The following is a 25,433-nucleotide window of genomic DNA, read 5'->3' as shown; positions in this document are numbered from 1 at the left end:
CCTGTGCCCAAAAGGTGCTTGGGGAATCACCGCAGGCTCACTGGCTTAGAAGTGACTCGTATCTCCTATGTAGTTTTATCTTGAGATTGAGAGTTTGGGAACAGCATTAAAAGAATTCCAGCCTTCTTGCCTCCGCAGCCACTAGGGTGAGAGCAGGTGAGCTAGCACTCATCCTGAAGACTCAGGAAGTAGGACTGGGCTCAGGCTGGAGGTCTGGAGATGCTGCCTTGAAGGTTGAACCTGGGTTTTACAAGAGGTTCCCAGGAGGGGTATTGCTGAAATTCCTGTGGTTTGCTATTCTAGACGATCTTTACCACAAAAAACAAAAACAAAACAACAAAAAACAAAGAAAAAAGATCCTTAATCTATTTAGTATCACTCTAGCTTGTCAAGCATTCCTGGGGATCAAACCAGTTAAACATCAGTGAGTTCTTATCTGTGTTAACTGCCAGGATTGGCTTACTCTTGTGAGTCTTAGGAAGTTTTCAGTTTTTATGAAAAACGTGCTTTGGGCGCCTTGGTGGATCAGTGGGTTAAGCCTCTGCCTTCAAGCTCAGGTCATGATCCCAGGGTCCTAGGATGGAGTCCCACATCGGGCTTTCTGCTCAGCCCGGAGACTGCTTCCCACCGGCCGCCCCCGCGTCTGTCTATCTGTCTACTTGTGATCTCTCTGTCAAATAAATAAATAAAATCTTTAAGAAAAAAAGCTGACATGCCATTTTAAAAAAATAAAAAAAGAAAAACGTGCTTCAGATGCATTCTCTACATTTGTGTCTTCTTTGACAGAATACTGAGGATCATGTGATATTTTCTAATAATTTCGGGGCATTACTATACCTGTTTTTATACTAGGTTGTATAAGTACTGGTGTATAAATGGTTGCTCTCTTGTTGCTCAGCAGAGGATATTTGCTATGTACAGGGTGGAAGTTTTGAAAAGGGTCCAAACATTTCATTCAAGTTCTGCTTTAAAAATATTTTTGTCTATTTAAAAGCTGTCATTAAAAAGCATGTCGGAAACCACCTTAGTAATGTTTGGGTGAGTTCCTTCACTTCTCATCTTCAGTTCTGTCATCTGTAAAGTGGGCATAACTAGACGGCCTACCACATTGGGTTGTGAGAATTAAATCAGATATTGTACATAAAGCTCCCAGCACAGAACCTGCCACATAGAAAGCACTTAATGTTAGTTGGTACAGAGTTGCTGCTGGGTTAACCCGTTTATTTGTAGACCTTGGAATTAGCTTCTCCTGAATTCTTACAAACAGACCATTGATTGGCCAGTTGGTGGCTCTGAAGTCTTTTAAAAAATTTGGCCTGTGTGCAAATGTCCATATAAAATTGCATAAAATTGCACAGGCTAATATACCACTTTAGTAAAGTAGACCACACTCAAATCTTAGGCAAGACTTAGTTTTTGCTTGGCAAATGCTCTCACTCTGGCATAGGTCAGTTATACAACAGGTAAATGAATAACCTGTCCAGTTTAAAGTTATAGCACTTACTATAAGGTTTAGATGCTTTCATCTGATTTTTGTGTTTGTTACATGCAAGCTGAGGAGTTGTTAGTTTTTTTCAGTGTTCAGCTATTTGTGAAACATTTTCAGAAGATCTTTCCCAGTTACTGAATCAGTTTTGATAACAGAAATCCCCGGATTGCAAGGAAAGCTGTTCAAAAAACAGTGAGGATTTGCACCTACTCTCTCTGAGTCAAACTTTTCTCCATATTGTGTAGGCCCAAGGTAGAACAAAAAGAAATTGGATGCTGAAGTCTATGAGAGTACCGCTATCATCTATAAGTGATAACTGTCCAGCCTTCATATTCATCAAAACAGCGTTGTTCTCATAGATGAACTTTACATTAAATATGTTATGTGTTTTGTAAAGTTAACCAATATAAAGATGTTGCTCTTATCTCTTTCATATGTGAGGTCTAGAGTTCAGATATAATAAATTTCCAGTGCTAAGTCGTTAGAAAAATCTCATCTTAATGATGAAGAAGGGCACTCTCTCCCCAAATTAAATGGCACCAGAAAAATATTTTCAATACTCATATTTATAGTTTTAGAGTTGAAACCTCTTTTTCCAACTACATATTACATTTAGCTGTGCCTTTGATAAAAATTGTTAGAGTAAAAGAATACATTTATTACTAATGACAGTGATCGTCACTTCTGGAAACATGCCAGCGATAAGCCAGAAGGCGTCTGAGAACCTGGAAGGAAGCCAGCCACCCAAATCAGTGTTGGAAAGTAGATAAAATTGGAGATGCTTTTGCATTTTGCATTCAGAGTACTTCCTGTGCTCTGAGTCCATTTACTCCTACCAAAGGCACAGTTGTTAACAGACTTGATTTTGTTTCTCCACATTCATATACAGTGTGTTTGGGATAGAATCACTGTAGTAACATTGATAGCAGCAAGAAATTAACAACATTAGCCCAAAAGCAAGACAGAGAAAGCTATAATAAAGACAAAGAATACTCAGGTCATAGCGGCCTGAGAAGCACAGGTTCTTGTGGTTCCTGAGGGCATCAGTCTATAGTGGACACAAAAATTGATTTTCATATGTCTATCAGTCATCAGGAAGAGCTATAATTTTTTACTAGTTATTTTCTCTAAAAATATGGGAAAGTTGGTCGTGCATTTTAAATTTTCTTCAAAAGCAATTATAATTTGGCATTTATTTTAATTTATTTTTTTTTAAAGATTTTATTTATGTATTTATTTGAGACAGCGAGGGAGAGAAAGAGCACATGTACAAGCAGGGAGGGAGGAGCAGAGAGAGAGGGAGGAGCAGACTTCTCTTCGATCAGGGAGCTGGATGCGGGGCTTGATCTCAGGACCCCAGGATCATGACCTGAGCCAAAGGCAGGTGTTTAACTGACTGAATCACCCAGGCACCCCAGTTTGGCATTTATGTTTTAAAAGTCACCTGTGAAATGAAGGGATTAGACCAGAGTTTCATTTATGCATAAGATCTGCTTTATTAAGATATAATTCAGGGATGCCTGGGTGGCTCGGTTAGTTAGGCTTATGCCTTAGGCTGAGTTCATGATCCCAAGGTCCTGGGATCGAGTCTTACATCTGGCTCCTTGCTCAGCAGGAAGTCTGCTTCTCCCTCTCCCTCTGCGTTCCACTCTCCCTGCCTGTGCTCTCTCCCTCTCTCCCTGACAAATAAATAAAATCTTTAAAAAACAAAAAAAGATATAATTCACATGCAGTTCACCCATTTAAAGTGCACAATTAGGTGTTTTGTAGCGTATTCACAGAGTGCAACCATTACCACGGTCAATTTTAGAACACTCCATCGCTCCCCACCCTGGAAAACTTATTGGCACTCACTCCTTTTTGCCCCCACAACTCCCAAGGTTAGGCAGCCACTAATATTTCTGCCTCTTACAGATGTCACATATTGAGTAATATATTAGGTGGTCTCTTATGATTGGTTCCTTTCACTTAGCATGGCGATTTCAACATTTGTCTATGTCTCAATGCATATTAGTACTTCATTCCGTTTTATTGCCTAATAGTACTTCGCTGCATGGAGATAACATAGGTTATTGATCCTTTCATCAGCTGGGGACATTTGGGTTGTTCCACTTTCTGGCTATTATGAGTAATGCTGCTATGAACACTCACATGCAACTTTTTCTGTGGACATGTTTCCATCTCTCTTGGGTGTACCTGAGAGCGGACTTGCTAAATCATATATTAGCTTACGTTTAACCTCCTGCAGAACTGTCAGGCTGTTTTCCAAAGTGACTGCACTATTTTATATCCCCACCAACAGTGTGTGAGGGCTCGTTTCTTCAAATCCTCACCAGCACTTGGTGTTTTCCATTTTTTAAATTATAGCTGCTCCAGTGGGTTCGAAGTGGTATCTCATTGTGATTTTAATGTGCATGTCCCTCAAAGAGCTCTGATGTCCCTCCAACACTCACATCCTGTGGTTTTAAACATTTCTGTAGGTTTGAGTATCATCTCAAGTTTAATGATAAGGTTCTTGTATGGTGAGGTAGTCTCAAGCTTATCTTTTTGATGATTATGGTGCCTAAGAGGGAACCCTGCTTGGAGCTGCCATTCATAAATACTAAAGGATCGTTTTAAATGGTGTCTGGTCCTAGGACAGTGTGGATTTCACTCACAGCAGAGTTTTCACTCTTTCCTGATTGTTCTTGATCAATGGTCAGTCCTTGCAGACCCAAATGTAAGTGCTGAGGGGGCGGGTTCATGGCCATATCCCGACTCTGTGCCGCAGTGCCTCTCACTGTCATAAATACACATTCATGAATCGGTGGCTCCCTCAGTGCGTACTTGCTCCCAGATTATTTGAAGAGGGTCTTGTGATCTCTTTCGTTCAGCTTGCAATGCCGTGTGAACAGTTGGCACGTCTTCCTCAGTCTTCACTCAGCTCGACTTCAAAGATATGCCAGACTTTCACAGTCAAGCTAAAGTGCATGAGCAAAGCCCATTACTGGTAGACCTGTTGTTCCGCCCGGTGGGGCCACCTAGCACCGCAGTTCTCCTGGAAGCCTCCAGGTAACCACTGCCTCGTATTAAATGGTCGGTAGCACCCCTGGGGTAAGTATGTATGCTCTGGTGGCTTATCAAGACAGAAAGCTAAACCTCTCGGTGGTTTAAACTGGGATTTGTTTAAGCAGGTAATGAGATTGCCATCTTGAGCTTCAGCGCAGGGCATTAGGTAGCAGGAAGAGCCGTCCCTAGGTGGACGCGCTGTTTCGTTCTGGGTGCTGCAGTGATCACACTGGAGAGAATCACACAGGCCCACTGTACTCTTGTCCCTCAGCACATGTCTGCAGGATTTTCTTTTTAGTCCAAGGGACTGTATTTCTGATGATGAAAGTGGTGTTATGAAAGCCGAGAACTACATGGAAGGTTGATACTCACCTTCTCTTGCCTCTGTGGGGCAGGACTGACAACTAACTTCTTGGTGAGAAATAGGGTCAATGTCCTTAACTGTCTGTATCTGTCCCCCTCCCCCGCACCCCTTTCCTTGGCTTGACAGTGTTACTGAGCGCTGGGAGACAGTTTTCATTTCCTGTTTCACTGCCTATCATGTCTCCTCCTCAGGACCTAGGATAGAAATCCAGGGCTTGGCTGTGGGGATGATAGAAACAGAATGAGCTCTGTGGTCACTAGAGCGACATCCCTCCTCCTGTTCTGATTTTCTCTTGTAGGGGTGGCAGGGAGAGGCTCCAGGCCCTTGGGAAAGAAACCGCACCTCCTTGAGTTGCTCAGGTTCTTGAGAAGGACGCTCAAGGAAAAATTTCTTTCACCTCATGGGTTTGACATTTTGGATTCCCTCATCTGTAGCTTCATTTTGCCCCTGCTTCCTCCTGGCCCGGGTTCAAGCTAAGAATACATTTATGGGTAACACCAGAATGGTGTTCTTTTTTCTCTCTTTCTCTCAAATCTTAACCTAAAAAAAAAAAGTAACACAGCTTTTATGTTGGTCTTTCTGTTTGTTGTTCATATTTCCTGTGGTCGTCTGTGTCAAGGTCGGCCCCATGGGTTGCGAATCAAAGAACATCTGCCTGCCTGCCCCGAATGCACTAGTATTGTGTCGTGAGCTGCCTTCTTTATGGAGGAAGGCATGGTCACCTTTAACCTGGGAGTCACTGGGAGAGAGGAGCACACTGACAACACTTAATTACATGTGAAACGTTTCTAAACCCATGACAATGGGTTTAGTCGTGGGTGGATGATACCTGGAAATTCAAAAGCTGTATTTAAAATTTAAAAATCACCTGCGGGCCTCATGGTATAAATTGCCCAATAGTAATTTCATTAAAGAGCAATTAGATGTGTTCAGGTCCCTTTGGGGAATGGGAGCGTCTGCCAAATCGGTGCTAGGCACCACACCAGCTTCAGAGCTCCCTCCCAGTTAAAAGTTAAGAGTAACCCGTTCAAATTCTGATTTCTCACTTTTCAGCTGTGGTCTGGCTTCTTACAGCATTCATTTCGTTTCAGCTAGAACAGTGGTTTTGAACTTGACCGGTGAGAATTACAAACCCCACCCCACCGCGAAGGATTTTCTCCAGTCCTGCTTCATCCCAGTCTCCAGGCTGTGGCCTGGGAGTCCATATTTTTAACACGTGCCTTTGGCAGTTTTTAATAATGAGGCACAGTTGAGAAAGCATGTGGCTGAATATAGCCTGTCCTTTTTAAAAAATAAATGTCATTAAAATTTTGACTTTAAATTTAGTTGCACTAACTACTAGAATTGAAGTTGCTTTAAGGAAATAAAATTATAAACAAACCAGTTCCCCAGTTCAAATTGCAGATGGAAAGCAGACTCTGGTCTGGCATCTTGTCAGTTCTAACCTGTGACTGGATGTGGTGCAGAATGTAAACTGGGGCTAACTTCCGTGGACCCCACCCCCACCCCCCTCTCCAAGGAGCAGTTGGTTTTCATGTGCTTCTTCCTCCATATGAAATTCAAAGTTAACAGTCTTTAACTCTTGGTATAAAGGCAATTGTGTTAATATGACATATTACAACATTTTTTTTGCCTTGAAAATTTGTGTGTTTTCTTCTGATTTTTAAAGAAATTATAATTTTTTCATGAGTGCCCAAAAAGGAGGCAGGTCCTAGGCACTGAGTGTGTTGTGTGTAGCAGAGCAGAGTTGGTGAAATCCCGGCCTTACTTCTGGTGTCTGATGGGATGATGCTTCTGCTGGCCTCAGACGTTCTGAAAGGAATCTTTGCTATTCTCTTTTTCACTCTTGTATATGAGAATATGATCAGGCTTTTTTTTTTTTCAATCAGCTAAAGTTGATGGGAATTGGAGGCTATGCCAGTGGCAGGAGGGTTATTGTCACACAGGGATATGTGGCCTTTCCCACGGTGATCCTTTCCAGCAAACATATCTCTTGCCATCAAGTGCGTTTACAGTGGCCAGGTTTAACCTATAGGTTTTGCCGTGACGGTAGTGCAGGCAGGTAAATCAGGACTCCTCCTACCCTAAATTTCCACTGTCAAGGGTCTAACTGATGAAGCAGCTTTGTTCTTGGGGGGCCTGGTGTTCCGGGTCACTGATAGCTTGTGCCTAGTGGATTTTATTAAGAGGCTTGCTCCAGGGAGAGTATGTCCTGAGCAGGGAAAGGGCTGTGGGGCTGGGGAATGAAGGCACGTGGGTTCCTGGGGGCAGGACCACAGATCTGCTGTCAGCTCCCGGAAACAAAAGGAAAATAATTTCTTTTTCTTTTGCATCGTGAAGTGAAGTTTGTGATTCAGAATTCTAAAATAACTCTGATTATTGGGCATCTGGGTGGCCCAGTCAGTTAGGTGTCTGACCAGCTCAGGTCATGATCTCAGGGTCCTGGGATTGAGCCCTGTGTCCAGCTCCCTGCTCAGTGGAGAGTCTGCTTCTTGCCCTTTCTCCCAACCCTTTTCCCCCTGCCCCCTGCTCATGCTCTCTCTCTCAAATAAACAAATAAAATCTTTATCCATAAATAAATAAATAAAATGACTTTTATTATTAAGATTAAATTAAATGCATTATTAAGATTAGGTTATTATAAGCAATTGAAAAGCATCATCAGAAAAGCCAGAAGGAGAAAAAAATTACCCTAATCCATGACCCAGAGATAACAGCTGTTAACATTCCCACCTGAAGTTTCTAGTCTTGTCTGTGTACGAATTGCTATTTGATTTTTATACAAAATTATAATCTTGTACACTGTAACACTGCATCACCTTCCCTTTTCACCTAACAATGTATAATGAACATTTTTTTCACATCATTAAATGCCTTCCTACAAAATTATTTTAATGGTGGTGATTTGTCCCTTTATGTTAATGGATAATCGTTTTACTTAGTTTATTTAACCCATTCTGTATGTTTAGACAATAATTAATTTTCTCTCAGTAGTGGAAGTTAAGTGACCTTTTAAAGATAAATTTTTGAATACATGCATAATTATTATTTCTTTAGGGTACAGTGGAACTGATATATTAAAGAATATAGGCAGAATCTGGAGCTTTGTTAATAGGTATTTCCAAAAAGCCCATGCTTCTATTCCCACCAAGTGCTATGTAAGTGCTTAGGTGTTTTTCCCGTTGACAGCTGGGGATTGCCATGTGACTAAAATTCAAACGAAGGGAACCTGGTGTGCATGCATTTGAAAGAGAGCGTGACTCAGGTTTCTTCGCATAGAATATTTCATGTTTAGCCGATTGCTCTGTGTGCGATAATTATGGGTTCCTTCTACAGTGTTACCGAAACCCTTTTATTAAATTTTACATTTACCACTTTCTTCAAAGTCCTTAAATAGCTATTAGGTTTTAAGCTCTTGTTTTACACAGTTAAAACTATGGTTTTGGAGGACTCTGTGTGTGTGTGTGTTGAGGATGATGGGATGTGAGAAGTGGACACAACCTTGGTGATCGGTGGGCCCACTTCCAACTTACGGCTTAGTCAGTGGCTCAAGGAAGGAGCTTGCCCACGACCATCCTGTCTGTCTGCGTGCTGTCACTGCAAGTGACAAGCTGCTCAACTCAGGCAAGTCTTGCAAAATGGGGAGCTTACTGGCTCATGAAACTGAAAATGGGTCCAAACTACTGGGACTGACCTTGGATAATCCTTGATCTTTCTGAGCCATAATTTCCTTATCTGCAATGGGATGTTGGACTCGACCTAAGGTCCCTTTCACCTCCTAAAGTTAAATGTTTCTGTGAATATATTAGCAAAGACTACATTATACTACCAGCTAAATTTAGACATGGTGAAGAGGAAGCTTGGCCTCAGAGAACTAATTTTTTAAGAAATTCAGTTCTGTTAACACCCTCGAATCTAAATTAACTAAGTTTTTTTTTTTTTTTTTTTAACGTGTAGAGGTCCTTAGGCAACTTGAACATAATTAGTATTTATGTAGCATAAAAATATCAGTGCTTTATTTTGTTTTGTTTTGTTTTTTAAGATTTTATTTATTTATTTGAGAGAGAGAGAGAGAGAGCATGCACGAGCAGGAGGAAGGGCAGAGGAAGAAGCAGGCTCCCCGCTCAGTGAGGAGCCCAACTTGGGACTTGATCCCAGGACCCCAGGATCATGAACAGAGCTGAATGCAGACTTAACCAACTGAGCCACCCACGGCCCCCCAAATATCAGTGCTTTAAAAGTCCTATTTTCCCCTGTTGCTTATCCAAACCTAAAATACTTTTTCTACCCGTTAGTTAGCTCAACAGATCTATTTGTAGGGCTTCTGGGTGGCTCAGTCCATTAAGTGTCTGACTCTTGATATCGGCTCAGGGTCCAGAGATGGAGCCCTAAGTTTGGATCCATGCCAAACAGAGTCTGCTTTTCCCTCTTCTCATGTGCCCCAACCCTTCCACTTGCACAGTCTCTCTAATAAATAAATAAAATGTTTTAAAAAATCTATTCTCAAGTAGTGGGGAAAGAAATTCAGTCACACCGTTCCCTATTCACAATTAGTTCACCAAATTCCAACTTGGTGGAACCTAGAGAAATGTATTAAACTGTGCAGGATAGCGACTGGTTGCTGAGTCAGACCTGTGCCCAGAGGTGCTAACCTTCCACACAGAAAAAAATATTGGTGGATTAGTGAACTTTGCCTCACTGGGAATACCTTAAAGCTCTGGCCTGTTGTTCAAGAGGAGGTCAGGCTCCCTTGGCCCTTAAAATTGTTCCTTTGACTGGTAGGAAACTTTTTCTGTGTTGTGCTTGTTGGGGTTTTTTGTTTGTTTGTTTGGTCTTTGCTCATTGATGTTCCTTGGAGTTCACTGTGTAACCCTTGAAATTTACTGCGGGAAGCATGGGTGCCTCTCAGAGACTATTCCAGTGTTCCAAAAAGGTCTTTAAGAAACAGGCTTTGTTTTAAAGCCACCGACTACCAATAAAACTTCTAAATATCTTTGCCACAGTATTTGGAATACAGATTTGGAATATAGGTTTTAAATTACTACCAGATTGCCAATCCTGGTTTGTGTTTGGAGAAATTTTTATTTTTTTTATTTTTATTTTTATTTTTTTTTAAAGATTTTATTTATTCATTTGACACAGAGAGAGAGAGATCACAAGTAGGAAAAGAGGCAGGCAGAGAGAGAGAGAGGGAAGCAGGCTCCCTGCCGAGCAGAGAGCCCGATGTGGGGCTTGATCCCAGGATCCTGAGGTCATGACCTGAGCCGAAGGCAGAGGCTTAACCCACCGAGCCACCCAGGCGCCCCATGGAAAAATTTTTAGACGGAAATAAATGCAACAGGACCTATATACCTTTTTTTTTTTTTTTTAAATTCTACATACCTTTTTATTAACGCTCAACAACCACATGTTTATCATTGAGACTGACAGTCCCTGGATCTGGTTCTGCAGGAGAGGGAGGGTTCCAGGGAAATAAGCCGGATTTTTTTGGTTTTTTGCTTTTTTAAGATTTTACTTATTTGGGGCACCTGGGTGGCTCAGTCATTAAGTGTCTGCCTTTGGCTCAGGTCGTGATCCCAGGATTCTGGGATCGAGCCCTGCATCAGGCTCCCTGCTCAGTGGGAAGCCTGCTTCTCCCTCTCCCACTCCCCCTGCTTGTGTTCCCTTTCTCGCTGTGTCTCTCTCTGTCAAATAAAAAAAATAAAATCTAAAAAAAAAAAAAAAAAAAGATTTTACTTATTTATTTTTGAGAGAGAAAGAGAGGATGAGCATGAGTAGGGGGAGGGGGAGGGGCAGAGGGAGAGAGAAACAGGCTTCCCGTTGAGCAGGGAGCCCCAGGCGGGACTCAGTCCCAGGATCCTGGGATCAGGACCTGAGCAAAAGGCAGACGCTTAATGACTGAGCCCCATCCAGGTGCCCAATAGCCAGATTTTGATGGAGGACATATTAGTGAGGATAAATGAATCATCTGTGTGACAACTGTCAAGTCTCAGTTCCTTAGAACAATAAAGATTTATTTCTCATTCACACTATAAGCCCATCAAGGGGGTGGCTGGGGGCTCCATTCTGGCTCATCTTCACTCTGACCCAGATGAGGCAACAGTCATTATCTCGGGCTTGACTGGTCCTGGTCGTAGGGAAGGCGTTCTGAAGGGTCTCACCACGGCTGTGAGTGCTCTTGCCTGCAAGTGACAGACACTCGCCCAAGCACAACTCACCGACTAGGATAGGCACGTTGCCCAGCTCAATTATAAAATGGCCAGGAGATGCAGTCTGACCCCATGGGCCTGGCAGGAAGAGAAGCAGAAATATTTGAGCAGCAGCACTAGTGACCACCACAATTTACTCTTCGGATTACCAGATAATTGCCTTGCAGGCGAAATACAGGCATTCCCGTCCCAAAGTAGACAGCTCCGAAGCGTCCCCCAGTCATGGCATCCAGATGATGGGCAGGGGGATCCAAATTGGGGGCAGGGGGTGATACAAAGTGGTATTGACCTCAACTCTGGATATCTGTCCTCTTTAGCAGAAATGCTGAAGCAGTTCTGAAATCCGTCTGGGCTCCTTGACTTGTAGGTAGAGGATGTTTCTTTGGGTCTTGATCGTTCTCTCGGAAAGCGGCTCCCCAATCCATTGGTCTCTTCAAGCCTCGGCTTTTTCCAATAACTTCCTGAATCACAACTAAGGCAAGACCGAAGAATATGCCCTTTGTGGGAGCTGAGCCGCTTTCTCAGCTGACTTTAGAGGTTTGGGGGCTCGGGCATTCTCTGGCAGTAAAACTCTTTTCAAAAGGAAGTAAGTTTCCTATCTTTTAAACTCTAGTTTATTTCCATATGCCAAGCCCTCGGTCCTTGGCATACTTACATTCCCTGGATGCCTTTGTAGTTTTGCTTCCAGCATTTCTTTATTGATTTAATTGATGATACTTTGAACCTGTCAGCCTTTGGTGGGAAGCCACACCTCTGGTCTCTTTTCCCCTGAAGTATTCTAATTGAAAGAATTAACTAAGAACCCATGATTTTTTTTTTTTAAGATTTTATTTATTTATTTGACAGACAGAGATCACAAGCAGGCAGAGAGGCAGGCAGAGAGAAAGGAGGAAACAGGCTCCCCGCTGAGCAGAGAGCCCAGTGCAGGGCTGGATCCCAGGACCCTGGGATCATGACCTGGGGTGAAGGCAGAGGCTTTAACCCACTGAGCCACCCAGGTGCCCCAAGAACCCATGATCTTAACTGCATCTTTGCTTGGAGATGTTGTAACCCTCTCACAGTGTTAAGAGTGTGAGAGCCTATTCTCTTCCTTTGAACCTCACCTCACAGCTAAGTGCTAATTGTCCTCTCTTATGCAGAGCCTTTCTAGTCTCTGGGTTTCATTGCTTATCTGTTGGAGAAGAGAAGCAGCTGCTTTTTCCAACCCTCCAACTCTAACTTGATGGACCCTATTCCCTCTTTTTGTTTGTAAACCAGCCAGTACTTTCTGAGTGCACTTTTTTTTTTTAATGGTAAATTCCTTTTTTATTTTTTTAACTTAAATTCAATTAATTAACATAGCCTGTATTGTTAATTTCAGAGGTAGAGTTCAGTGATTCATCAGTTGTATGTAACACCCAGTGCTCATTCATCACATGCCCTCCTTAATGCCCATCACCTAGTTACCCCATCCCCGGGACCGTCCTCCCCTCCAGCAACCCTCAGCTTGTTTCTGGGCGCACCTTTTAAAAATGCAGCCAACAGGGGTGCCTGGATAACTCTGTCAGTAGCTCACACAGCCCTTGATCTCAGGATTGTGAGTTCAAACTCCAAGGCAAGTGTGGAGCCTACTTTTACAAAAATAAATAAACAAAATTTTAAAAAATAAAATGCAGCCAATAGTAGCCAACATATGCTATTAACATTTGACTTTCAATCTCTTCCACAATATCTACTAATTCTTCAAGTATATTATCTGCCTTTCAAGTTTTGATGGTTTTATCAAATGTTTTGCCAGCCTCCAAAATCCATTTCCTCCCTCCCTCCTTTGTTGCTGTTGAAGTCACTCCATTTCAAGTAGCAGTCAGGTCAGAGTCCATTGCAGTAACAGGCAATACCCAAGTCTGGTGGTTTAAAGAACAAAGGTTCATTTCGTGCTCATGCTGTATGTGCATTGAAGACCCGCTCTGTCTTCACTCCAGGACCTAAGCTGATAGATCAGCCAACATGTGGAATGCTTCCTGCACAGTGGGAAAGCGCTGGAGGGTCTCATGTCTCTAATGAAATGTTCTGGCCTGGGAGTGACAATCTATATGTCATGGGCTCACCATTAAAGCAGTGTTCCTTCAGCATTGTTTTTGGGCTCTGTCTTGACTCATACTAATCTAGTTGCTTCTCATAGCTATATAGTATTCCATCATATAAGTATATTACATTTCATTTACATACTAATGGATGTCTACAGTGTTACCAGCTTTTCATTGCTAAAAATTGCTGCAGTGAACATCTTTGTGTATGTTTCCCGGTGCACCCATGCAAGAATTTCTTTTATTCTTTTATTCTTCTTCTTTTATCTTCTTCTTTTATCCCTTTTATTCTTTACTATTATGATGATTCTTTATAATATGCTGAGGGAAGGGAAAGTCCACTGCTTATCTGTAGCACCTTGTTTGATGAATGTTGGCTTCTTGTTTATGCACAACTCACTATGGTAGGAACCATCTGGAATGAGTAAATCAGTTGTCAAAGTCTTCTTGGACCCTTTAAGCCATGTCTTCTGCTGAACATCTTTGATGAATATTCTAGAAATTCTTTAAAAATGACATGTGATGGAAGGAGTAGAGGGTGAATGCAGACATTCTGTATCTAGAACCAGCATCACTCCCGGCAAACACAGAACAGACTTATCAGTGGTTCAGCTGAATTTATCAAAGCATTTGGATATTCTGGATTAAAGAACACACGAGTCATGGATGATAGCTGCACTGGGATGTTCTTCCTTCCCCTTGTCTTTTATCTCCATCCAGGGCTTATGGTTGGGAAGTGTAAGATTTAGGTAGCTCTTAGTATCAGGGAGATGAATAAAACTGTGCATTCAGAAATCTGACAGTTTCTATAAAAGCATTGACATGGGAATAGAAGAGCATTTTTTTTTCCATGAAGGTAAGAAGTGAACACAGGTAAGTGAAAGCCGTTTCTATTGCAATTTAAACTAATGCAGTGTTCCAGTCTTTATTCCCTTTTACCTTAAGCAAAACTGCTAATATAACTGAATTTTCAGAACTCTACACATTTTCCCACTGTTTTGTTGGGTTGCCAACAAAAGCTTTGAAATGAGCAGGAGGGGAAGCAGGAAAGACAGCAGGATTCTAAATAACTTAACAAAATGTTTAGGTGTCCCCCTCACGTTTTTAAAAGTGAGACCTCTTTGCAGTTGCTTGTACTTAACCAGTAGCCAACCAAATAAAAAGCCATGAAGGGACTCTTCATTTCCGAGGTATGGTGACAGCTGTGACTGAGTGAATACTGGGTTTCGACTACAGAATTAGATTATTTCCTGGGTTTCACACAGCTTGTTCTGTCGATTCTGTTGCTGAGACGTCTCCTGTTTTCCATTGTCACTGAACTTTTCTTCTTTCTTTCTTTTTTACTTCTGCATGTACTGAATGATCTGAGTGTAGAATTTTCTTCGTCCCGTCCCCTAATCTCTATAGAGCCTCCACCCATACAGCCAGCCCATCCTGCGCCCCTGCTAAAGATATTAATAGCCTGGAGGGAGAGCCTTCTCTGTCTTTCAGCAGGCGCATATCATCTTAAATATAGGGGTCTCCCTTCCTCCTATTTTCCTGCCTTCCAGCCGTCCTCCCCCTCCCCCCAAACCACACAGGGTAAATAAATGATTTGTACTTCTGGGCATCTTTTACTTCTCTCATTAACAGAAGCTTAGGAATAGCCGGCAGCTGGTATAGATCTCATTCATTCTTTTCAACAGCTGCCCAATAGTTCGTGGTTTGGAAATAATAAACTTTGTTGAACAGTTTTTCTGTTCACTTTGTTTTCAGGTTTTTGTTTTTATGGTTTTTTTTTTCTTTTTGAAGTTTTTATTCATGTAAGTAATCTCTACCCTGAGTGTAGGGCTGGAACGCATGAATCAAGAGTCACATGCTCTTCTGACTAAGCCAGCCAGGTGCGCCTGTTTTGGTATATATGCTGCCGAAGCGAGCACAGGTGCCCCTGTTTTTGTTCTTTTTAAATTTGGCCACTGTAAAGGGTACTGCAGTGAACATTATCCCCCCCACCCTTTTTTTATTTAAAATCAGTTTATTTAACCCATGGTGTATTATTAGTTCCAGGGGTAGAATTTAGTGATCCATCAGTTGCCTCTAACACCCAGTGCTCCTTATATCAAGTGCCCACCTTAATGCCCGTCATCCAGTTTTCCCATGCCCCCACGCACCACCCTTCCAGCAGCCCTCAGTTTGTTTCCTAGAGTTAAGAGTCTTTTGTGGTTTGCCTCCCTCTCTGTTTTTGTCTTATTTTATTTTTCCTTCCCTTCCCCTGCATTCATCTGTTTCGTTTCTTAAGTTCCACGTATCAGTGAGATCCTGGTATTTGTCTTTCTCTGACTGACTGATTTTGCTTACCTTGATACCCTGTAGTTCCATTCATCTGTCGGTGGACATCTGGGCTCATTCCATACTTTGGCTGTCATTGCTGCTATAAACATTGGGGCGCATGTGGTCATTCGAATCACTGTGTTTGTATCCTGTGGATAAATACCAGTAGTGCAATTGCTGGGTCATATGCAATGAACATTCTTATACTTATCCTCAAATACTAGTGCTTTTTAAGTATGGTCCAAGAGAGGGATTAGCTGGGTTAAAAATGTATGTGTACTTTTGATTTTAATAGGTGCTGCCAGAGTTCTTCCAGATGATTAGCCTAGCAATATTCCAGAAACTTCCCCCATCCTGTCCAGTAGTAGGTGTCTTTCTTAGGATGGTAAGAATGGATTATACCTGCAACACTGATTGCATAGCCCAGGCACCTGTTGACATGCCAATAAAGTATTTCAGTAGAGATCAAAACGGGGGTTCTGGCCAGCCTACAGGATTGGGGGTAGTTGTAATTTATATACATATACATATATAAATCATATATATATATATATATATTTCTGAAAGAATCCATAGGAAGTTTAGAGTAGGGAGAGAACTGGAGACCATTCTGCTGCAATTCATTTCTTTCACATTAAGGGACTTGAGACCCAGAGAGGTGGAGGGAGTGACAGTGAGCTGGTTACTGACTGCTATTTATTGGAAGCAGTTGTGAATCCGGATTTTAGGTTTGACCTTTTAGCTACACTGTGGGCCATGCTGACCTTGAGTTTTAGAGAAGGGACCAAGAAATGTCATCTGAGAGTTGAACTGACTGGTAGGCGTGAACTGCTTCCAGTTTTCTATTATCTCCTGCTAGGACAAGCAAGCTCACCAACCTGCACTGTGGGATTTGCTTCGCAAACTTCCGCAATTACAGTAGGACATTGGCGACCTTGGTCTTGTCCATAGAATCTGCTGCTCTTAATCTTTTGGGGAGTTTGGGGTTTTAGCTACACTTGTTAAGAGTTACTGCTTCCAAGGGTGGAGCTGCTGGCTTGGATTACAGCTCAGATGACCGCAGGGAAGCACTGGAGAGAAACACTGCATGTACAGGGATGGCTTCTTACTATGTACCTCTCCCCGGACCCTCCCCACCTGACTGATGAAGAGGGCTAAGAAAAAAGAACTGCCGGAAGTCTCCCTCATGTTCCTGGCCATATTCTCTGTGTTGGACAATACACAACTTGACTAGGGCACGGATGGATGTTCTCCAGGGCTGAATAAAATAAACTGAAAGAAGTCATTTGAGCTCCCTATATCTTTAAACTCAGCTTTAATACTCCAGTTTCACATTTTGTCCATGGTGTCTGCTGAGGGAAATGAAAAGGGAGACCCCGGATTTTGCACAGTATTAACTTTCTAAGTCGCCTCTAAATGAAGTCGGGGTTCAGGGAGTTCAGCCTGTTCTTTTAATAACAAAAAATTATTATGATGGAAATTAATTCTGTTATAGATAAGCATCTCAAGCAGATTTGCTACATATATTCGTATATATATACATGTAATGTACACGCACATACACACACGCACACACTGTCGTCCCCAAAGGTATACCTTCATGTTGCAGACCTGGTCGGGCGCCGTGCTTATTGCTGGTCTTGCCTGTCAGAGGCCATGTTTCTTCTGGTTTAATAGTTCCCAAGCCTGCAGAATGGAACCACTAGGGAACTTTCAGAAAATACTCATGCCCAGGTTGCAGCCCTGAATTAAATCAGAACAAGTGGTAGAGGAGATGAATCGGGATGCTAAAGGTGATTTCTAGCCCACAGCTGAGTGGAGGACTCCTTAGCAGGCCATTCTGAGGTGAAGAGAGTGTCTCTGATTCATGAAGAAAGATATGAGCTATGACAGAAGCTGTTCTCTTTAGAGTTATGCCGCCGTAGGGTCATCATCTTTCGTAACCCACTTACTTCCTCCTTCCTGCCTCTTCTGTAGGTTAAAGTAGTGAACTCATGTCTTGCAGAATGAGCTTGTGGAGGCAAAAATTGAATGCTGTAACAGTTGTCATTGAAAAGTGCCCTAAGAGTGCACCAAGTGGGTTAGAGGCCAGCACACCCTGTGGTACACCTAGCACAGCCAGTTTTTCCCTCGGTGTTGGAACAGATGGCTGTTTCTTTGGCCAAGATACTGATAAAATCGTTAGCATTTGGGAACCATGGAGTATGCAGATCTAGATCTTTAAGAACTGGAATTGTACTCAGCTTGGGAAGGCACTTGAGCCCTGAGAAACCCTGGGAATTGAGACGGGCCTAGGGGCCTAGTCCTGTTTTTCGTCTCAGGCTCAGAGGCAGACTCTGAACAGAGAATGGGCACAATCATGGGTGCCATGTAAATGGGGAATGTCTCCTTCCTTGCCTGTTTCTTCTTTTAGGCACATAGAGTTGATGGTAGGGCATTGGATGTTCAATGCACATACCAGATGTGACACCACTGCATTTCGTGATCAGATATGCAGAAATTGAGCATCTTGTTAAATGCATAGAATTCAATAGTACTCTCCTTCTGTCTTCTAGCATTCCCCTGGTTCGGCATGGATATCGGTGGAACACTGGTTAAATTGGTCTACTTTGAGCCAAAGGATATTACAGCCGAAGAGGAACAAGAGGAGGTGGAGAACCTGAAGAGCATCAGGAAGTATCTGACCTCTAACACGGCTTACGGGAAGACAGGGATCCGAGACGTCCACCTAGAACTGAAAAATCTGACCATGTGTGGGCGCAAAGGGAACCTGCATTTCATCCGCTTCCCCAGCTGTGCAATGCACAGGTTCATCCAGATGGGCAGCGAGAAGAACTTCTCCAGCCTTCACACCACTCTCTGCGCCACAGGAGGCGGGGCGTTCAAGTTCGAAAAGGACTTCAGAATGGTAGGGCAGCTCTGTGCTCCTTAAACAACAAAACGGCCTCTCAGAGAAGGAAAGGAAGCCTCTCCCGTGTCCATAATCATGGCTTCTCATGTGGAAGAGCTAGACTGGAGCCTTGGGGCTCCGGACTGGTTCACGTCCCCTCTCTGTGCCTCAGTTCCCTCCCGTGTCTGGATAGTTCGTACCTTATAGGGGAGTTCCATGCAGGATTAAATGAGGAAATACATACTTGGCACTTAGTAAATGCTCGTGAATATTAGCTATCGTCATCATTTTTGTTACAGTTACTGCTGCATGATATGCTAAAGATAAGATGGTATCAGTCCCTTTCTGGAGTATTTAAGAGTTTTCTGCTGGTTTTTACTACAGTGTGAAAAGCGTAGTCATCATTCTGGTTCTGTCAGCCCCTCCGGAGAGGCTTCCTATAAATCCTATGAAAAATGACGACTGCTGCCTACCTGTTGTTGGCTCTAAGTGTCTTTTTTGTTTTGTGACTGTACTTCAGAAGTTTTGTTCCAAACAAAAAGGAAACATTTGGTTATTATTCCTAGGTGGCTTCCTTAATTAGTGAGGAAGGTTTTAGAAGTATGGTTTTAAGTGTTTAGAATAATGCTGTCTTCTGCGTGGCCGTCCGTACCAGCTCTGCACTGCTTGTGTACTTTTCACAGATCCGGCTACGTGGAGGACATGGATGAGTAAGATAGCTCCTGTTTCTCTTTATTTAGTCATTTAGCAGCTGTGTGGTTCAGTTTCCCCATCTCTACAGTCAAGATAATCTCTCTACTGTCCAGCCTCAATTCACAGGGAATAAATATCAGAAAAAAGTGAAATAAAAGATACAGAAAATAAAGAGAAAAGAAGGTTAACTAGGTCCAACTGAATGTTAGAGAAGAAAGGGTTGGAAGATTTGGGGGTGAGTCTTGCCAGAAAGTTGAAAATCTAGTGAGATAAGTGATAAAATACATTTTTTCAAAGCCTGGCGTGCCAGTTGATGCATTCTGTCATGGAACTAGTGTACTCCAGTCTTACTGTAAAGTCTTATCATTAATGAAGAAGTTAATGAAGCAAACTAAGTAGTTTCCAGGAGAGCTGGCAGTGGAGTCCTAGCACAGTGTCCTGGGTGAGACCGATGATAAGCAGGGTTTGGCTTTTTCTTCTGGGTCCCCTTTCCCAGCCTGTCCGTAGAATTTGATGCTGCCTGAGTGGTCTGTGGCATCTTTTTCCCACCAAAGGGGCCCAATGACCAAAGAGTTTTGAAACTGAAAAGGCTGAGATCCAGGGGCATGAAAATTAAATTTGAGTTCATAGTTGGAAGAACATTGAACCTGAATTGTAGTGTTACCTCTGTGTTTTACTAGCCAGATGACTTTGGGTGAGGCAGATCCCTTCTGGGGCCCGTGTATTACCATCTGCAAAAAGGTGGCAGTAAAATAGAAGAGGGAGGAGTTCTAGGACATCAGAACACAAGGTCACCTTTGGAGACCAGGAAGTACAGCATTCTTGTGCTTCCTGGATAAAGAAACTAAAGCTAAGGAGGGATTAAGGGACTCTAGTAGTTCCTCCTCATAAGAGCGGGGGTGTCAGCTCAATTCTGACTCAGAAGAGTACGCCGACCCAGCCCTAGTGCTGAGAACTCTCCAGGTCACCCTATCTGGACATCTCCACTAGGGAACCTGAAGAACCCAGGTGACCCGGGGCGTTTATGCAACAATCCTCAATGCCTCCATTCCTCCTTGGGGTAACGGACGTTCTGGGAAAATGTTACTCAATGGATGTTGGCTGTGAGCAAGTGTGTTTCTCAAGGTTCTGAGCTGAGAAAGGTCATATTTTATAATAACCAAGATAAGGAAGCCTCTGCTTCTTCAGGCAGGCTGCTGGAGCCTAGTGGATAGACTGGAGCCGGGAGCAGGTCCAGAGGATTTGCCCAACAGCCTGGCCAACTAGGGTCACACGTCCGTGAAAGAAAGGAAAAGGGCTGCCTTCTGTTTCCACGTTCAGTCTCAGCCAAAGTCAAGACAGAACAGATCTCTTCCCATAGCCTGTCGGTCCGTTCGCTAAGTGATATGCTCTTATCCTTCCAAAGTGTGACAGGGGGGATAGGTCGTCTCATCCTCTTTCCTAGGCCTCTGTTCACTCACCCAGTAAGTGTTCACGTGCTCCTTCTGTGCGCCAAGTACTATTACGAACTGAACAAAGCCCCTTGCCCTCCAGGAGCTTATATTCTAGTGTGGGGAGATGGTCAGTAATTAAGCAAATGAATATGGAAGTACAGAATATACCACTATATCTCATATCTGTATACCTGATACATGTTATGAAGGAGGAGGGAGCAAGGCAAGGAGGATAGGGAGGGTTGGGAGAGTTTTAGTGCAGTGAAGTGACATTGGAGCAGGAACCAGAAGTAATGAAACAAAGCAGACCAGTATCCCAGGAAGGGTGTTTTAGGCAGAGGAAACAGTAAGTGCTAAAACCCTTAGGTGTGCTAAATCCAAGCTCTTCCCTCTTTTTCCAGAATAGAAAAATAAAACCTGGTTGTAATCTTGTAATATTAAGCAATCTGACAAAATAAAGCAGTGCATGTATGTATATATATACATACATGCATATATATATGATTTATATTATTTATATTATATATTATAAAGTCCTGTCATTGTTATTATATAAAATCACTGTTTTTAATATAATATAGCTTTGCAGACATGTGTTTTAAAAACCTAAGCAATTAGAGCTAACTAAAAGATATTCAGCAGACCCTGAATAGTTCATAATTATTATATCTAATGACTATATCCTTTTCCTTTGTAGTAGATATACTTAAATCCGCAGATAATGTCAGCTAGTCATCATCCAGTTTTGAATGTATAAGAAAGCGCTATACACTGCGAGACAAGCATTGTTAGACCTCATGTAGAAGACTTTCAACTGACCAAAGCTACATTTCTTGTTTCCTTTTCTTTCTCTTTCTTTCTTCCTTCCTTCTTTCCTCCCTCTCTTTCTCTTTCTTTCTGTCTCCTTTTCTCCCTTCCATCCTTCTTTCCTTGCTTCCTCTCTGCTGCTTTTAACCTTTTAGGATTACTGTCACAAATGAACTTTGACTGGCAAAAGCAAGCCTTCTAAATTAACGATACACCAAAATGGACACAAAAGAAAAACTTAGTCTAACTACAGATGGCCTGAGAAAGTGAGAAGACAATGAGGAATCCCACCATTGAAGAAGGTGGTCCTCAGGGGGAAGACTTGGCTATCCCCTGTCTCTATTTCTGTGAGTTTTGTTTCAAAGAACCCACCAAAAATACTTTAGGTACCAAATCTAATATTTTCATCCACAACTACACTTCCTAACTTCAACAAGAGTGTTCTTTAAAATGCAAAGTATCCTAACAATGGAGAATGTATAGGGGAAAAAAAATCATCCTTTTTATCCACCTAGCTCTTTATTATAATAGATACTTTTCCTTGTGAGTTTTGTTTGGTCTAAGACTAGCTTTAATTAGAAGCTAGAAGTGACTCTTTCAGTTACTTTTCAAAAAAGACCTATCCTCTAACAAACAGGATGTAACAATAATCGTATTTGGTTGGCTTGAGATTTAGGGAACAGGAAAGGATCTTCTGGTGGCTTTATGATACTTTTCTCAAGGTATGAGCACTTAAAATTGGCCTTTCTTAAGCCAGAAATCTCTAAGGAAACAATCTAGAAAAGTTAAGAATAGGGGGAAAATTATCAGGAGGAGGGAGGTTAGTTGTGGATATGTGAAATTCTAAGTCTACGGTAGACCATTCAAGAACATTTATTAGCTTGCCTCCGATTATGAATCCAGGGACTGATTCATGGCATTGAGGCAAAGTGAGGTTTGGTAGACAATGTCATTCTCCGTTTGGGTCTGGCTTGACCCTCGAGCGCTGGTCTGGGGCCTCTTTATCATTGGGCGCAGGGAGGAAGGAGCCATCTTTGAGGTTTTGTCTATTTCTCACTCACAGAATGTGTTTGAAATTCCTCTCTCTTGGGTCTTCTAGGTCTCCTTGGGGAAGAGAAAAGAGCCCTGAGTGAAATTTGTAATTCAGAATCAACTATTTTATAGGCAAATTATTCTCAGTTTAGTAAGATAACCTTTTCTGCTACTTCCAATGATTTATGGAGCCAGTGTCCTCAAAAGCACCTTGGGAAGTGTAAGGTATCATACAGATGTGTATTTTATTCATTTCTGAAATATAATGTGGTGACTTATATCTCAATTACAGGGGAGCAGTGTAACTGGTTTAGGGGAAGGACCATAGAATAGCCTCATAGGAGTAACTATGGAATCTCTTGGGATGGCTTTTTATTGTTTCACCAGATTTATCTGTTTAACTCTTTATTTAGTATTTTTGACAGACTGAGCTGAAGCACATACGGACAACATTTTACAGTTGTACCTGAACATGCCTCGTGTTTAGGATCCATATTTTTTCCCTAATACTAATAAACCAGAATCACTGAATTCCCTCCATGAATTAGAGTCTTCAGTGTGGAAATAGTGCTTTGACTAGTGGACTAGCACATTTCAACTTGAGATAAGAAGACCCAAATTCGTTTACTCCTCATGTAATTAAAATCCATATGTATAGTTCTTTTTTTTTTTTTTTTAAGATTTTATTTATTTGACAGACAAATCACAAGCAGGCAGAGAGTTGGGGGGCGTGGAGGAAGCAGGCTCCCCACTGAGCAGAGAGCTTGCATACGGGACTCAATCCCAGGACCCTGAGATTATGACCTGAGCTGAAGGCAGAGGCTTAACCCACTGAACCACCCAGGCACCCCCCCATATGTATAGTTCTTTACAGTATCCAAAAACATTTTTACAGAGGTGTCTCATTTGATTCTTGAAGGTAGCCCTCTGAGTTAGCTAGGGCAGGTGCTGTTAGGGACAGTATGTGATCTTACCCAGTGTCTGTTCTCACTGGGGTCACAGACTCATCCCAGTTCTTCAACTCCTACTACTGTGTGGTCCAAGGCCCAGCAGCATCAGCATCACCTGGGATCCTGTTAGAAATGCAGTCAGAAACTCTGGGAGTGGAGCCCAGCCATCTGTTTCAACAAACCTTCTGAGTGTTTCTGATGGCCCCTATAATTGGAGAATTCCACTGCACCCACACACTTGCTTGAGTGACTTTAGTACTAGGCACAACCATGTTAGTTCATCGTAGTTGTAGTTTGAAAGTTTTTTCTACTCTGCTTCTTGGAATCCAGACTAGGTCACTCAACCACTGACCCCCAGTGATATATTTCATCTGCAAAATGGGTCCTAATAATAATAGCTTCCTTGCCTGAAGTCCTGCAGATGAGATCCATGTAGTTTTTTATTAGCTTCCATTATTTATACAGAGTTTATTTGAGTCTTAGGAGAAGCTGAGGTTTGTTGCTTTTATATTTGGGGAGTGGTTTAAGCTTAATGATTTAGAAAGTAGCAGAACCCATATTTTCTGAAAGTGCTTAGGAGACTTATAAGCAGTGGGGTGCTGAGGCCAGTTCCTACTGGGTTAAGAGAGCCCATTGTGTGCATGTCTTCCCATCTCTTGTGTTTAGTGACATTATGCTGATACCTTGAAATTAGCCATTGTGCGGGCACTTATAGCACAGAAATTGGTGAATGTTATAAACCAGGGTTTTGCTCCCCCAGAGCTGGTTGTTAAACATTTACCAGCATACCTTGGTTACAAGTTATGTTCACATGAGCTATAAACTTCATCTGCATGTTTGCTGAATCTGATATTCCAGATCTGTCATCACTTAGGACCCATCATAGAGATCAGCATTTGAATGCATATAAAATTAATAGGATGGAAGTCAGCATCAACCTATAGATATGTTTGGTTGGCTTGCAATAGTTAAAAAAAAATTTTTTTTAAATAGCTCTCAGCTAATTAATTACGCTGAGCTCCCATTTTGACTTGGCGACAATGGGCTGCAGGTGAATTGTAAATCTGCGTGTATTGTCCTCTGTGTGTTCTATTACTTGACATCTAGCCCAGGGCTTCACTCTTTTGTGGTTGTAGCCATTTGCTTTTGCTACTCCTGATAGAAAGAAAACTAAGCCCAGAGACATGTTTTTCCATAGCTAGGATCTGAACATGCTAAATGTTGCAGAGTCCGCTCAATCGTATTTACCAGCTACAGAGTGTGAGAAGTACTTCCCATCTTGTTCTGAATTTCAGATGGCCTGTGTGAATATCCTGGTAATGATTTGATTCACAGCTTACATTTGGGAGCCTGGACTTTTCTCTGGATGGTGAAGACTTTTTAAGGAAGGTCTCTGTAGGTCTCAACGAAAGAGATGAATGTTCCTGTTTCCCAGTTTGGGAATGTAAGACCCAGGCTTCAGAAATAACTATACTTCAGTAAAATGTATAGCAGAGGTGTCTGTTTGCTGCTGACACTGTATTTGGAATTGAATTTGATGAGCAAGCCGAGATAACAGTGTTTCCTTTCAGATCAAAGTTGTGTGTGCTTAGTGTATTTACCTGGAGAGGTTTTTCTTTCTCCACAGTATAGGTTCAGGATGTCCAGCCGGACACACAGGTGTCTCTGGCTGTGTTTTTGATGTTGGCCCCCGGCATGGGCGGTCGATATTGTTGATGGATCTCTGATTAATTTTTAAGCAGGTTAACCCACAGCCCCATGACTGGCTGACGAAATTGCTACTTTTCAGTTTGGTTTGATCCAAGAAGTGATAACTTTCCCTGTCCCACTTAACAACTGTTTATTAAGCAATTATTATGGGGTGGGCTTTGAGCATGGTGCTCAGGGGGACCTGATGAACCAGAAAACCAGACAGAATGTGATTAGTGCTGTAAGTGGAAGAGGTTAATAGGTCTGAGAAATGGATAGGACAAAGACGCTGTTGTGTCTCACTACCGTCTTTCAGGTCTCCAGGTAGTTCTATACCCAAAGTATTACCCCCTTAAAACATGTGTAATTATTTGCATCTCACCCAAAATTTTCTCTGGGTAAAAAAATGAAATGTTTGGAATCATTTATAAGATAGATTTACTTTGGGCGCCT

At 42.3% G+C, this 25,433-nt stretch overlaps 1 protein-coding gene across 10 annotated transcripts in view; it reads left to right on the top strand.

The window, feature by feature from the left end:
* Positions 1-25,433, top strand: part of PANK1 (pantothenate kinase 1) — a 109,168-nt gene that overhangs the window by 67,287 nt on the left and 16,448 nt on the right. For all 10 annotated transcript variants that reach the window (XM_032312138.1, XM_032312139.1, XM_032312137.1 and 7 more), the window contains one exon: positions 18,042-18,394. In XM_032312138.1, the coding sequence (XP_032168029.1) occupies positions 18,059-18,394 (336 nt within the window). In that variant the 5' untranslated portion in view covers positions 18,042-18,058. The remainder of the gene's footprint in view (positions 1-18,041; positions 18,395-25,433) is intronic.

Source organism: Mustela erminea, chromosome 14 (assembly GCF_009829155.1).
Source record: "Mustela erminea isolate mMusErm1 chromosome 14, mMusErm1.Pri, whole genome shotgun sequence".
Taxonomy (NCBI): domain Eukaryota; kingdom Metazoa; phylum Chordata; class Mammalia; order Carnivora; family Mustelidae; genus Mustela; species Mustela erminea.
Note: the sequence above shows the minus strand (reverse complement) of the source record. Positions and strands in the feature narration are given on the sequence as shown.